General features: G+C 32.7%; 1 protein-coding gene across 1 annotated transcript; it reads left to right on the top strand.

The window, feature by feature from the left end:
• Window positions 1–5,714: 5,714 nt before the first annotated feature.
• Window positions 5,715–12,200, top strand: LOC138326919 (heat shock 70 kDa protein 12A-like). The gene is made up of 4 exons (XM_069272895.1): window positions 5,715–6,068; window positions 7,084–7,299; window positions 8,252–8,411; window positions 10,128–12,200. The coding sequence occupies exons 1-4, from the start codon at window positions 5,760–5,762 to the stop codon at window positions 11,168–11,170; spliced, it is 1,728 nt and encodes a 575-aa protein (XP_069128996.1). The 5' UTR covers window positions 5,715–5,759; the 3' UTR covers window positions 11,171–12,200.
• The last annotated feature ends 2,432 nt before the right edge of the window (window positions 12,201–14,632 follow it).

Raw genomic sequence — 14,632 nt, 5'->3', positions numbered from 1 at the left:
TGTAAAGTAAGGTACTTTGTAACTGAAGAAAAAATACTAAATCGTCTGCTCCTGTTTTTGATAGTGAAAAAAATACCATTTGTCAACGGTGGAACATCTTTAAAAGTCCCTTCATGATAGGCTCAATTATTTGATATGTCTTTTCGATAGTCTAAACGTACGTAAACCTGTGATAGCATCAATAGCTCGATGCACTTTCAGTATCGAGATTACCAGGGGTCATTAGGGTATGCAATATACAATGTTAAAGAAAGAAACCCTACTTTTAAAGGCAAGACAATTAATAGGTATTTATTGTTATAACCATTTAACTTCATTATCCAAATATTGATATGTACGTGTACCCTCGTATTTTTACTCTAAAGCTTGCTGTGTTTATATTTTAATATCATTTTGATATAAAAGGCCCACTATCTTTACGAAACGGCTTTTTATTTTTTTGAACGTAAATGTAAAGCAAGATTGATAATTTTGTAGAGTCGCAAATGTTATAAACTAACCGTTAATACTACACGTTTCATGACCTTCTGAACAATTTGATTAAAATAAGTAAAAATTAATTTTTAAAGCGCAGGTTGTTTTATGTTTCCCGCCGTCGTACTAAATACCGTGCGATAGGTGACTACCACTGAGCCAGACGGCAAAACATTGAAATGACTCTTATTTTATATTACTCAGGGAATCTTGCATATACATGTATTTGGTTATGGAACCTCATCTGTGGTCATCAGTATATATTATCTGATGTTTTAAATGCCTTTAAGAAACATTTATGTTTTGTTCTGGGAAAGAAGTGGGCCTTTAATTGGATCTCAAAACACATTCTTTAATATGCATGGTTTAGATAAATTAATTGAGAGAAAAGCCTTCGATAACGTTTCTCTAAATTTTACAGATTAAGAACATTTTGTTTTTAAACAATACATCTTTGTATTTTCTTTTTCGATAAATCACCAATATGATATAATATGGAAAGCCAAAGGATCATCCTACAAAAATGAAAAAGCATTTTTGACTTAAAGATGCTCCTCCACTGACAGATGATATTTTTCCTATTTTTCTCTATCAAAAACAGGAGCAGACGATTTAGTATTTTTTCTTCGGTTACAAAAGTTACCCTTACTTTATACCGTTTCCACCGTTGAAAAGTTTGAACTTCCAATTTTTTTATTCAAGATAAAAATATTTAAAATAATTAATTGCATCCCGAAAATATATATATAAATTACTGATTGCGCTTGCACCGAAAGCAAAATAAATTATTTGAGTTTTTGTTTTCCTAAATAGACATTATATACACACGATAAAACACCAATTATTGTTAAAATGATGGGTATCATTTATGCTCTGTCGGCGATAGAACATCTTTAATGCGGAAAAACGAGATGATATTATTTATGGTATATTCTTTATGTAAATGCCACATTTTGAAATACCAGAATATAATTTTAAGGTGCATCACATATGTTATTTGTTAGTAAAAATAAATTTTCATATTATGTCAACGTTTTACCGAAAATGTATTGATATAAAGTTTTCATTTTTATTGAATTGTAATGCCTGTATACATATGTAACATAAAGGGTTTTTTTTTTTTTTTTTTTTTTTTTTGTTGATATTATGTTATACATGTAAATTAGTGTGAATACATAAAAAGAAAAATGTCGATTCAAATTCTCAACATTTTATGTCTTTTGTGTTACAGAGCATGTCCGAAACAGATATAAAACAGCAATCATCGTCTTTGTTTAGTGTATGGAGGCTAACTTTCGCGGATATCTATTTTCGTATTATTCGTGGTTTCACATAGATAGGAAAATTCTAAATACCATCGAAAGATTCAGAACTCCATTGATGTACTTACAATGTAAGAAGAATTGTTCAAACATTTTTTGGAATTTATATTCGAAACGCGAAATTTAATCTCCGCGAAAACTTTGATCACTCGAATTTAAATGCTATACAGTGATATGTCACTATTTAATTTAATTGCATAGCTGGAATTATAAAAGGGCATTTCAATTTTCTTTCTTGAAAAGCATCATATTAAGTTCACTTAGAATTTGGGCCATGACAGGAAGGATCTCGTATGTATCAAGTTATATGTATCATTGTATCGATGGTTTTAAACAGCTGTGTAGGGAGATTCTACATTTTAACGGAATAGCCTAGTAGCATTATGTTGCTATACCGATTTTAATCTGTATCATAACTGTAGATATGCCTACATTTTACCTGGATATATGATCATGATATTGATATTAAATGGAAATATCACCATTCAACACTCTTAGCCCGATGTCACTATTGTAAATTCTTTCAGGACGGTAAACACAGTATAGACCGAAACAAAGGTTCCTAATTTCTATATTAGACATGTAGTTTCTTTAACAAATGTTTAATCTGAAGAAACGACATATCTGATATAAAAATCAAGGACTTTTGTTTCGGTCCATATTATGTTATATCGTCCTTGTGTAGGATTTAAAATAATGCCCTCGGGCGAAGCCTTCGGTTACTATTCATTCTACTCGGGCGATAAAACACCATATTTACCTCAACAAATGTCCATAATTGATATATAATAATTTGGAATGTTTCAGGTTATTACAAATTGGGAATGAATTTTATAGTTGTATTGATATTCTTAGAAAAATAACAAAATCACTTCCAGAAAAAAATCACCTATCTTTATTTTTGACATATTGTAAAAGATATAGCTTCATTTATGAATATACAATGTACATTTCCTGTATCTGCAAGGATGTTGGCCATTGACGTAGAGTTCTTCGGGAAGTTGTCGATCTATTCTCCATGTATTTCTATATCACTCAGCACGAAGCAAACATTGTTCATAATTTGAAATCATACTAGGGCGGGCGTTATCACATCATATGGAACGAATTAAAGGTATGCTATTTATGCATAACATATAAATTCACATTATGGCCTTGTAAACCATCACTGACAATCTATCTGGATTATCACATGCTTCACGATTCAATGCTGTCATTCGTTCTACATAATAAAACGTAACCGAGAAGGGAATAACTAGAACAACAACTTCATTAAGAGGTCAATTTATCAACACACAGGACTCTATGGCATGGAAATTTCACATTAAGGCTAATATATACTTTTAAAGGGAAACAACTCTTTTAACAAAAGTAACTGAACATTCTAAAACTTGTCTTCTTTGTTACAGCTGTACTTGTTTTATCGAGTAACGGTACCCCGGTGTTGTTATTCACCTTCTGTTGGCGACATGGAACCTTATTTCTTATCTAGATTTATAGTATTTTTAACACATTCTTTATACGAAAAAAACCACATCGTTCGTCTAAGGTAAATCCGATTTATGTATGAAAATATCCAACAAAAAATATAAAACATACATTTTCAGACGTGATACCAGATCATTATTTCTGCAAGAAACAAAAATATTTTTTTCTTCACAATTGATTTTTACAGATAAGGTTGGTGGTAACGAGGTTAACATGGTGACCGTATATTACTTAAGATGGCAATAAATCCAAATTGTTATAGCAGTGCAATAAAATAAAACATTATGTTCGTAGAATTAGGTATTGTATAGACCACAAAACCTCCATTTCTAACTAATCACCACTGGTATAACAATAGAGAAGGTGTTTTATTGTTATTTTATTATATGGGTGTCGAAATAAGAACGATGTACATAAAATTAGTATATATTTAACATAAAATAGCACGAATGGGTTGATGGGTTCATTATACATGTTATTTTCAATAACCTGACTTTAGTTTAAACGGTTTTTTCAGAGAAAACCACATGAGTTTCTTCAACAAAAGAATGAGGTCACAACCGATACATAACCCGCAAGGGCAGATAACTCTGTGACCTGTAAAACAAAATTACATCAAACAAATGTCTGCATCACTCGCCTAATAACACCGGTCGAGCAAAATAATTGTTTTTATTATGTCACAAGATAACAGCAGGTGACAGGACTGAATACTTTAGAAAAACAAGCATGGGCTTTTAGATAAACTTAGATAAACTAACCACTTCATGAAGTTAATCATGCCAGATATTGCCTTCTCCTGTCCATATTTAATATTATCTAGTTTAATATCAGTGTTCTTGTATATAGGTGCATATCCTAATGTAGAAATACATATATGCATAACGTAAACAAACTAATAAAACTGATTAACGATTTGATCATATCAATGTATCAGACTGCATACATTAATACTTCAAAACTTTTATACTCTCATCGCCGATGGTCATTAGCTAGCTAGGTATGTTTTCATGTTTTGCATTTAATTTGAGTATCTTAATTTTATATGAAATTAACAGCATTAGTTCCGTTATTTATTGTCTAATCATCAAGTTTTGATTTGGAGTCCAAACCTTTAACCTAACTGTTACATACAGCATCAGAAGATGATTGTCCCCGAGGCAGATTTGGTAAGTCATTGGTTAATTATCTCCATTGTTATCCTTATGAATGCATTAAGTAAGTAACTGGTAAGTACCATAGGGTGAATGACAAGTATTAGCGTATTTATCTTTGAGTATGGCTTCGATTCCTAGTGGGGTGACATCTAACGGATGTCACGGTCGAATGTCACGTTAGGCGTGATAACTTCAGTCATTGGAAATAAGAAAATACATTGATTCGAACAACAAAAAACCGCAAAAAACCAAATGGGAACTGGAGTCAGTTTTAGTTTGATTTAAAAAAAAGTTTATTTTTTGTATAGAATCGCTGTAATTATTTATATATTCCTCTTCTTATGCATATAATCTACACTCAGTCTTTTTATCTTAGCAAACACGACAGCCGTAGTTACCAGTCAGTTTTATTCTGCCATAAAACTAAATCAGTGTTGTCAATGTAAGGACTGATCTTCATTTTACCTGCGTATATACATAAGTATGAGCTCAGTTGGCAGCTGACATTTTATATTCTATAAACCACATTACTATAAATGGTTATGTTCGTTGGCAACCGCGTTCATATTATTGTATACGCAGTCAACATTAAAATTAACTCTTAGAGATATTCTGTGAAAAGGATATACACATGGCACAAACAATACATAGTTTTATCGCACCACTAATATTTTAAATGTTAACACTATAAAATAATTCAAATCTTTGATTGATAACTACTATACACCTCTACTGTTAACCAAATCATATAAGTATGTCATTATTACGCTGGCGATTACAATACCAGAATTTAAAATGCAGTGGATGTTTTTTTTTTTATAAGTATTATGGTTTTGGAACTGTAGATCACGAAAATCAAAAGGCGTTTTGACATTAGAACGCGAAATTAGGTCGCCGCAAAAAAACGGTGAATGTAACTTTCCACCACATTCCTTACTTAATTGCCTGTATCTGTTGTGGTGAATATGACCAATATCGCAAAATATACATATTATCAAGTATATTAAGAATCATATCACAGCTTTCAGTTATTATAATAGAAATGGAACTATTAATTTACAGAAATACAATAAATATGGTAAACATTATATCGTTCCTCACCAAGGCGTTACCTCCCCTTATTTTCATAAGCCTTACCACGTTTTATATAATCGATTGTTTGTACTACCATTATCAGGGGAAGACTAAGATAGGCTAATCTAATTGATATATATATAACATCTTTTGCTAATAAAATATTTGGAAATTGAAATTCCTTACTTTACTTGTACTATTGTTACCGTTGTTTAGGCTGATTCCGACTTGTCGTGATCATGATATGGATGGAAAAACAAATCATATCATTTCGGCTGCAATCGATTTTGGAACAACATTTTCTGGATATGCATATTCAACCCGGGGAGACTTTCGCCAAAGTCCTGACAAAGTATCATGCCCTGTTTGGAATACAAGATCTGGATATCTACAGTCTCTGACAACTTCCACGTGTGTGTTGTTCAACCCCGACAATACATTTTCTGAATTCGGATTTCAAGCGGAAGACAAATATTTTGATTTGGCCGAAGAGGAGAACGAAAAAGAATGGTATTTTCTCCGAAGATTCAAGATGGAACTTTACAAAACCAAGGTGAGAATAAACCACTTCGTAATATTACCGTCATTTAGAATCAACACTACAATAAAAAAGAAATCACCCCATTATGCATACTTTAGTTTTCATCATTTGAAAAACACAATATTAAAGCGTAATCAATGTTAGAATTGTTTTCTTACGACAGCGATATTCCGAATAGTATCGAAACAATCGGGAGCCGTCGGCACTTTACGTAAATGAAGACGCCACTCGCTGCCATTAAACGCATTGTCAAAAGATATGCAATTTATGCCTGCGTATATATCAGCACTCTGCTTGGGTGACTCTAAACGTTGCACCAGCCAAATGAAAATTGCTTGAACGATAAATTGATAATGATAAATAAAAATATAAAAATAAAATGCAGTTCGCAAAATTACCATTTAATATTGATTACCAAATCCATACTTTTAAGCTGTGAATTTTAGAACATAACAATCTACAAAAAACATTTATATTTAATTAACAAACCAGATTGATGTATCATATGTTGTTGATACAGAATCTCCATACTATAAATGTATGCAAATATATGTCCCCTCCATTCAACACCAATTACGTATACATTATGTTTAGCATTTGGATAAAAAAAAATATTATTTTTGTATAAATGTTACAATTGGTTTGATTTTTTTGAATATTTCATATCTATATATTCCAGTTTTTCTTTACTCTTGCTAACACGAACCAATTGTGATAAGCGCTCGAGACGTTATGACAGTATTCCCCGCTCCAACGTCGTACATTCACCACGTATTTGGACGTGGATCTAGATCCATCAATGCACACGTTACATGGAGAATATAATTTTGACATTTTTGATATAATAACATTTTCTAAAACAATATATTTAATTAGTTTGGAATTGTTGCAGTTATTTGTGTTCTTTACGATTGCCATACTTAATGTTAATACTTTATGTATAGAAAAAAATATGAAAAACATCAAATATTAACTATCTGATAATATATTATCTTTATGGTGTAGTATATTTTCTTTATATAATAAGGCTCCTGAAGACATAGAACTCAAGTCGTTTGGCGGAAAAACCCTGCCCGCTATGTATGTCTTCTCGGCAGCTATTGAGTACCTGAAGAACCAACTATTGGAGACATGTGGTAACCATGGCTTTGATCTCCGACCTCATGATATCCAGTGGGTCCTAACTGTCCCTGCTATCTGGGACGACTCAGCCAAATTGTTTATGAGGAAGGCGGCAGTAAAGGTATACTAAACTCTTTCAATTTTAAAAGTTGATAACAAACTCTTAACTAAAAAGGATAAACTACGTTGCTATGGACACTAACAATACGACCAGAATCACAAATGAGAAATTTAGTATTCATCCACTTGAATTTAAGATTACGATTTCGCTATTCTGTTTTATTTCAATAAATTTACTTTTTTTGAAATTAAAAGAATATTAATGTAAATTCATAAATCAATTACAAAGTACAAAATAATTTAATAGATACATACATCTTACATCCGATGCAACTTATGCCCTTATTGATAACGAAAAGGGAAAAAGGTACATAGTGTATAAGTTAATCAATAACTTAATTAATTCAACTGATAAATATATTCAATGATTTGTTTATTTTGCCAGATTTCCATACTGATTTCTTTTTTTATTTACATTTATACATTTTCTTTTTTTTCTTTTTTATATAACCTTAACACAATAAAAATCGTTTACACTTGTGTTAACACACTCGGTTGTCGCGCAAGAATACATACACCAAAACACTGACTTCCGCAAGTAGTATTATTGCGCATCAGATTTGGCCTGTTGTTTCTGTATTTTCGATTCTTCAGTATAAAAAACTTTGAACATAAATTTCATTTCAGAGAATAACATGTTTGAGAAATATTGCATCGAGGGAATAAAAAAAAGTTTGTGTGATTGTGGAACTAATTTTGTATGCATTTTCTCAACTTGACAACATCTCCCGCCAAATTGGAGTCAGATGTTCCGCGATTCTATCGATTGACCGGCTTTTACATCAATCGTATAACGTTGAAAAAAAATTATTTTATCAAAACATTAAATTTATAAGAAAAAGTCGGTTGAAATGCTAACGCGCGCTATTTAAAATGTCTGTCCAATAAATGCAGTTACACACCAGTACACAACACAAAGTAAAGATCAATCCTTTAATTAATTTATACCATAGGCCGGTATATTGTCCGAGACACTACTTTTGGTACTGGAACCAGAAGCAGCAGCCGTCTACTGTAAAAGTATCCTTGCCACTGAGCACGGCAGCAGTATGGACAACACTATTCTCGGGAATTTCAAACCTGGGACTAAAAACATGGTTGTAGATGCTGGGGGTAAGAACGATGTCTTTAAATCGACTTGTAATTGAATGCCTTAAATCATCGTAGGAGAGTTGTTTTACATAAATGCAATGCGTTTGATGCTATAACCACAGTTTTTTTGTTTCTTGTGTGACCAGAGAAATCTGTTTTTTAACTAAATGTTTGATTTCGTATGTAGAAATATGCTGAAATCGTTTCGTTTTTCAAAACTGTAGTCATATGAATTATTCGTTGTTATAAACTATCATACACTATTCAAATTGAGTGTTTATGTTGACTACACATTGATTGTTAGTTCCGCGTTGTGTTTAACAAGACGACAACTATTTTGTTGCTTTCCATGGTACATTGTTTTAATATAGAAATATTGGATGTGGTATGGTAATCAAAAACATAGCTTAATAGCATTTGTTAACGACTATGAAGTTTAATTAGATAGAAGTATATAAGTCTTTTTTTCTTTTTTTTCTGTTTTACCAGTAATAAATTTGATTCAATATTACGTGCTGAATATATTACAGTGTTCCTTCAATAGAAGGCTTAAAGTAAACTCAAATCAAACAAGAATTATAATTATGATAAAACTATAATAATAAGAGTGTTCACATGTTTTACCCCAAAATAGTTGCAACATAATTTTTTCTTTGTTTTTCATACAGATGTGACTTTGTTTATACAAGAAAAAAAGGAATTTGTGTTTTTCTTGGGAAAAAATCAGATAAATTGGGATATTTGCCAACTTTGAAGCGAAATATAAATTCAAATGGTTATCATGAGATATTACCAAATTATTGTATGGCAAGAACGTTATAAGGACATACATTTCCTTGGGTGTATTACCAAAAACTTCAAAAAATCAAAGGTCAGACATTTTTTTTTTATTTTTACGTAATGGAACTGGATTGAGGGGGCACATAATGTCCAATAAGATAATGAAATAAAATAAAAGTTATATTTTAATTTCATCGCTGAGCATCATCACTGTTCTGATTTACAAGCAAAATCATATGACAATCGAATGTGTGCATATCTATACCGTTTTTACCACAGTTGATCAAAATAGCAAGTACAGAATATATAAAAAAAGAATACAACATACTTTGAAGCATTTGCTTTTCAATTTTACGAAACATTAGCTACCGAAATGGGTGTTTTGTTCAATATCTACGTATAAAAACACTTCAAATTAGCACGATCAGTCAACTTGAAGGGTTTAGATTTAGTTGTTTTTATTTCTGGCTAATATATTATCGGTAATGCATTGATATCAAAGAAAAGCTAATCCTTTAAATCTTGCATAATTAGTACTATTGAAAAGGTTAAAATTGCGATTTTTTCTATTTTCGATTTTCTATTTTTTTTGTTCTTTCAAAACATATCAATTTTGGTGTTAAAATACTAAGATCATCCAGCCCAAAAAGTAGAAAACAAATCATGTTGCAATTATTTGGAGGTTAGGCCTATATTTTTCGTAATTTTACTGGACTGTTTATACACCAATATCGTATATGACGCGAACTAAAATATATTGCCTGCTGCATAAGTGAGAATAAGGTTGATCATCGTAAATATTCTTGTATGAAATACGTCTATGATACGATTACATGTGTGACAATGCATTTGCATTTATGCGGTTTTTATTTGATGAACCAATAAGCAATAAAAAAGGAAACTCCTAGCATTTAAATGCAATAAGCATATTATTACTAGAATATAATCATATTTTAGGTGGCACAGTGGATATTACAGTACATCAGGTTCAGGACGGTGGGACGTTGAGGGAAGTTTGTGCAGCAGGCGGGGGAGACTGGGGCGGAACAATGGTCGATAAAGACTTCGTAAGTTTACTGAGAAAGATATTCGGTCATGATATTTTCGACACGTTCCAACGTGAACATATCGATGACTCTCTGGATATTCTTAGGGATTTGGAACAGAAAAAGAGAACTGTGTTTGATAAACCTGACGGTTCCATTTCCATTTTGGTCCCTGGATCCTTGTTAGAAACACGACAAGGTTTTAAGTCGCCAACAGCTGTTGAATATGATGAAAACATCGTCTTTAAAAGGAATAAGCTACTTATTTCATCCAAGTGCGCCAGATCGCTCTTCGAATCCTCGATTGAAGGCATCGTCAATCAACTGAAAAAGATGATGGATGATCCACGTGTGGCTGACATATCCTCCATCATCATGGTAGGTGGGTACTCGGAATGTTCCTTCCTTCAGGAGAGGGTAATTAAGGAATTCCCCACCACACGTGTGATTGTCCCACCAGAAGGTGCCCTGGCCGTGCTGAAGGGAGCCGTGATTACCGGTCACACCCCATCCGCTATCACACACAGGGTCTGTCGCTACACCTATGGCATTGGATTGAATTCTCTATTTCGGAAGGGTGTCCATGATGAGAAACGAAAATATGTGGATGCTAGAGGAAAGGTAAGGTGCAGTGGAACATTTGAGAAGCAAGTCACAATTGGCGATGTAATAAAGGTTGGACACAAGGGTGAACGCTTGGTCTTTCAGGTCAAAAATGAAACCAGTACCAAAATAATCATCCAAATTTATGTTTCTCTGCAGCCAAATCCAGCATATGTAAATCACGATGGCTGCAAAAAGCTTGGCCTGCTCGTTGTGGACATGCCCGATACCACAAAGGGACTAAACAGAGGAGTGAGTAGTCAGATGGTATTTGGTGGTTCTGAAATCAATGTGGAGGCATCGGATATAGACACAGGGCAAAGGTTTTCTGTGAATTTCGATTTCCTTTGACAATGTGAAAATCACAGTTTTAAATACATAATCACTCTACATTAAAGGGTTAATTTTAACGCATTGAAAGGCAGAAATGCATTGGGACAAAACATTCCTGTTTGAAGTTATTGAATAAAACATGCTTGTGATTCATGTTGAAATATATATCTAAACAACGATTCTATGCTCAGAATCTCGAGTACGTTCTCAACTTTCCTTGAGTATAGTTTCATCAATGCTCAAGATCAAATAAGTTGACAAGGTGACAGGAGGTAGATATGTGCACGTAAATTAAGGGAACGTGTTCTTCCAAGACCAAGGGTATTCGTGGACAGGGCAAACCCCTTAGAAACTTTAAACGAGGATGAAGTGTTCAATCGGTTTAGGTTTAACCAAGAACATTTTTATTGTAGATCTAGTAGAAAATGTTATAACACATCGTACGAAACGCAGCCTCGCGCTTCCGCCTCTATTGCAGATGTTAGTACCGGCGCGTTCCAGCAGTTGATTGGCGATTCCTTGAACAAGATTTCGCAGCCCACCATTAGCAGGATTGTGCGGTGTATTACAAGAGCTCTGTCCAGTCTTGTGAAAGATTTTATCAAATTTCCGACTGGCAGGAGTCAGGAGAAAGAACGATCCGCTCTGATAGACACATTATTAAAGTTGTTTGTGTCGTAACTGAGCGAAAATTTGGATTTGTTTTCTGCATTAATCTATTGAAAACCATAAGGTTTGATGAATTAAACCGTGAAGATCATTGAAATGGCCTCAGATGCGTTATAAACGTTATAGTTACAACACAGAAATGATGTACTGTAAAACTGTTGTTTGTATGTCTAGTGTGTATTTAAACGGAAACTTCCTGTTGAAATCACTTTAAACTAGTCTTATTACTGACACTGAACAAAATGTGAAATAAAATTGTAGGCCACAATTTGGCTTCATCATCTGACTGTATGTACTTATTGCACTTCACCTTAGATGTAAACGTAATGATTTTTGACAGTACTGCTAAAATTATTTTCAGCTCTTATTTGTAATAGTAGAATTAAAACCAATGCATCGGAAGTACTGCAATTCTCAAAATGTTGGTAATTTTAGAGGTAGATAACATATTAAAAGCTCATGTTAATTTATGAGTATGAAAAATACGGCACATATAACTTTAATCAGTCATAATATGCAAAAAGGGCTGGAGTGACTCAAGGTTTTAAGTAAAATGGGAAATGGCCCAGAAACTATACAATAAGTACAGTATGTGAAGGCCAGAACAACACAATCAATTGGAATAATATCGAAAGAATAATACCTGAATTGAAAGACATTTATTCAGGTCATTTAAAGCAAAATATTGTTGTAAGATATGTAAGATAAACATGATAGCAACAATGTTACAGTGGGTCGGTGTGGCGAACGTTTTGTTTTGAAATAAAAAAAGATGGTTTGTCAACTATTTCATTGAAAAACCGTTTTCTGCTTAACCCACATCATTATATACATAGTATAGCGATCAGTTATTGGGGATGAGACCTCAGGTTCAGTTGTCGTCAGTTCGGTGAGAGTTATATTCTATCAACTCTCACGGTATGCATTCATGCACTTTTAAATTATAATCACTTGAAATTGACAATGAAATATAAATTCAGCCTTTCCTTGATTATATTACAGTAGATTATGCATGACAAAATATGAGTTGTCTCCATTATTTGGTTTTTCTATCCTTAGAGATCAAAGTTAAAAATTAAAAAAGCTAATAGTGTATCTTGTATACGCATGAGAATGTTTAAAAAAACATTTGATTCATTTCCAGGTAAATTGATTAAAATTGTTATTGACTTAATAATACCCAAAACAAAGTATTCCAAATTTTATCGGCGTTTCGGAAGCAAATGATTTATGGAGATCTAGTCAAATGTAATATTTTCATTATGTAAACAAGTAATGGCGATAAAATGGGGGTAAAATCTGCCATTATATTCTATTTAAGACTTATACTCGGTCATAAGTGGGGTTGTTAAGGACAAAATATCATTCTCGATACTCCAGGTGTTCGATCCTCTACACCCCTGGAGTATTTCATAGTAAAAATGGAGCCAATATAACAGAACAGGTAATTTAGTCTTTTGATGCACATCAAAAGAGCCATATCACGACACACTGTTGTTGACTGTGTGAATTTGAAGTTGGGCGTTGCTCTCTCTGTAGTCTGCAAAGGAAATGTTTGCTGGCCTGTGATTGGTTCAGATTTTTTTCGTCTGGGCTGCCTTCAGTTTTACTCTGAGATAGACCATGGGTGTAGAGATCGTAAGTGATCGGAACCCCTTGCGTATCGAGGATGACAAACTATATAACATATATAAACGTTCTTCGGTAAGAATGATGTTTTACTGACAACTTACCTGTCTAATTTTTAATTAATAAATATAGATGAAAGATATTGCCTTCATAAAAAACAAGTAAAACTAGGTTATTTAACAACAAAGATAACGCCTGGCATGGCAATTCATAGAAAAGGCAATAAAATTGTTTTTTTTTATTTTGGACCAGGCATTAAACAATAGACCAAAACTTTTAACAAGCATACATCATCAGCCATATTATAAAGCGGCTTTCTGTCGAACTTTTCCCCAATGAATAGAGGTGGCAGAGAAGGTGATCCGGTATCTCCATATATCTTTATTATTGTTGCCGAAATCTTAGCTATTCTAGTGAAAAACAATAAAATATAAAAGGGATAAATATTCATAAAAAGGAACATAAGCTTTCACAATTTGCTGATGATACCTCATTCATCCTTAATGGTTCAGAAACGAAATTTAAAGAAACATTAAATACTTTAGAGCGATATGCTCAGATTTCAGGTCTTTAAGTAAATAGAGAGAAAACCTTCGCATATGGATTGGATAAAAAAAATTCATAGATGGAAATTGCATTGGGGAAAAACAGAGTTTACATTATTAGGAATATATTTTTCGGTGAATTTAGATCTTTTGCCTGAAATCAACTATACAAAAGCAATGGGGAATGTTGATAATATTTTGAAACAATGGTCACGAAGATTACTAACACCAATAGGTCGAATAACTGTCATAAAGACACTAGCTATTCCAATATTGAATCATTTCTTTATATATATATACCAGATCCAAACAGAAACTTCATTTAAACACTAAATACCAAACTTTTTAACTTCATTTGTCAGTCAAATATTGAATATTGAAGTTATACTGAAGGATGATTGAAAATGTTAAGTGTAGAAAATTTTATTACTGGACTTATGACAACATGGATACGTAGAGTTCTGATCTCACAATTTAATGAATGGATCAATGTTTTTGAAAGGCAAAACTGTAATATTAGCTACATTTATGACTTTGGGTCTAATTATTTAAATAAGTTGGAAACAAGAAATGCTTTTTGGAAAGATGTGTTTACAGCCTGGAATAAAGTTACATTAGCAAATAAATCACAGAATTT

Source organism: Argopecten irradians, chromosome 7 (assembly GCF_041381155.1).
Source record: "Argopecten irradians isolate NY chromosome 7, Ai_NY, whole genome shotgun sequence".
Taxonomy (NCBI): domain Eukaryota; kingdom Metazoa; phylum Mollusca; class Bivalvia; order Pectinida; family Pectinidae; genus Argopecten; species Argopecten irradians.
This window is presented reverse-complemented; position numbering and strand designations above follow the sequence as displayed.

Bases quoted from the DNA above. Each gene is read 5' to 3' on its own strand.
- LOC138326919 (XM_069272895.1), top strand. From the start codon at position 5,760: ATGGATGGAAAAACAAATCATATCATTTCGGCTGCAATCGATTTTGGA. The intron at 7,300-8,251 runs GTATACTAAACT...TTTATACCATAG, and splicing joins TGAGGAAGGCGGCAGTAAAG to GCCGGTATATTGTCCGAGAC. The intron at 8,412-10,127 runs GTAAGAACGATG...ATCATATTTTAG, and splicing joins CATGGTTGTAGATGCTGGGG to GTGGCACAGTGGATATTACA.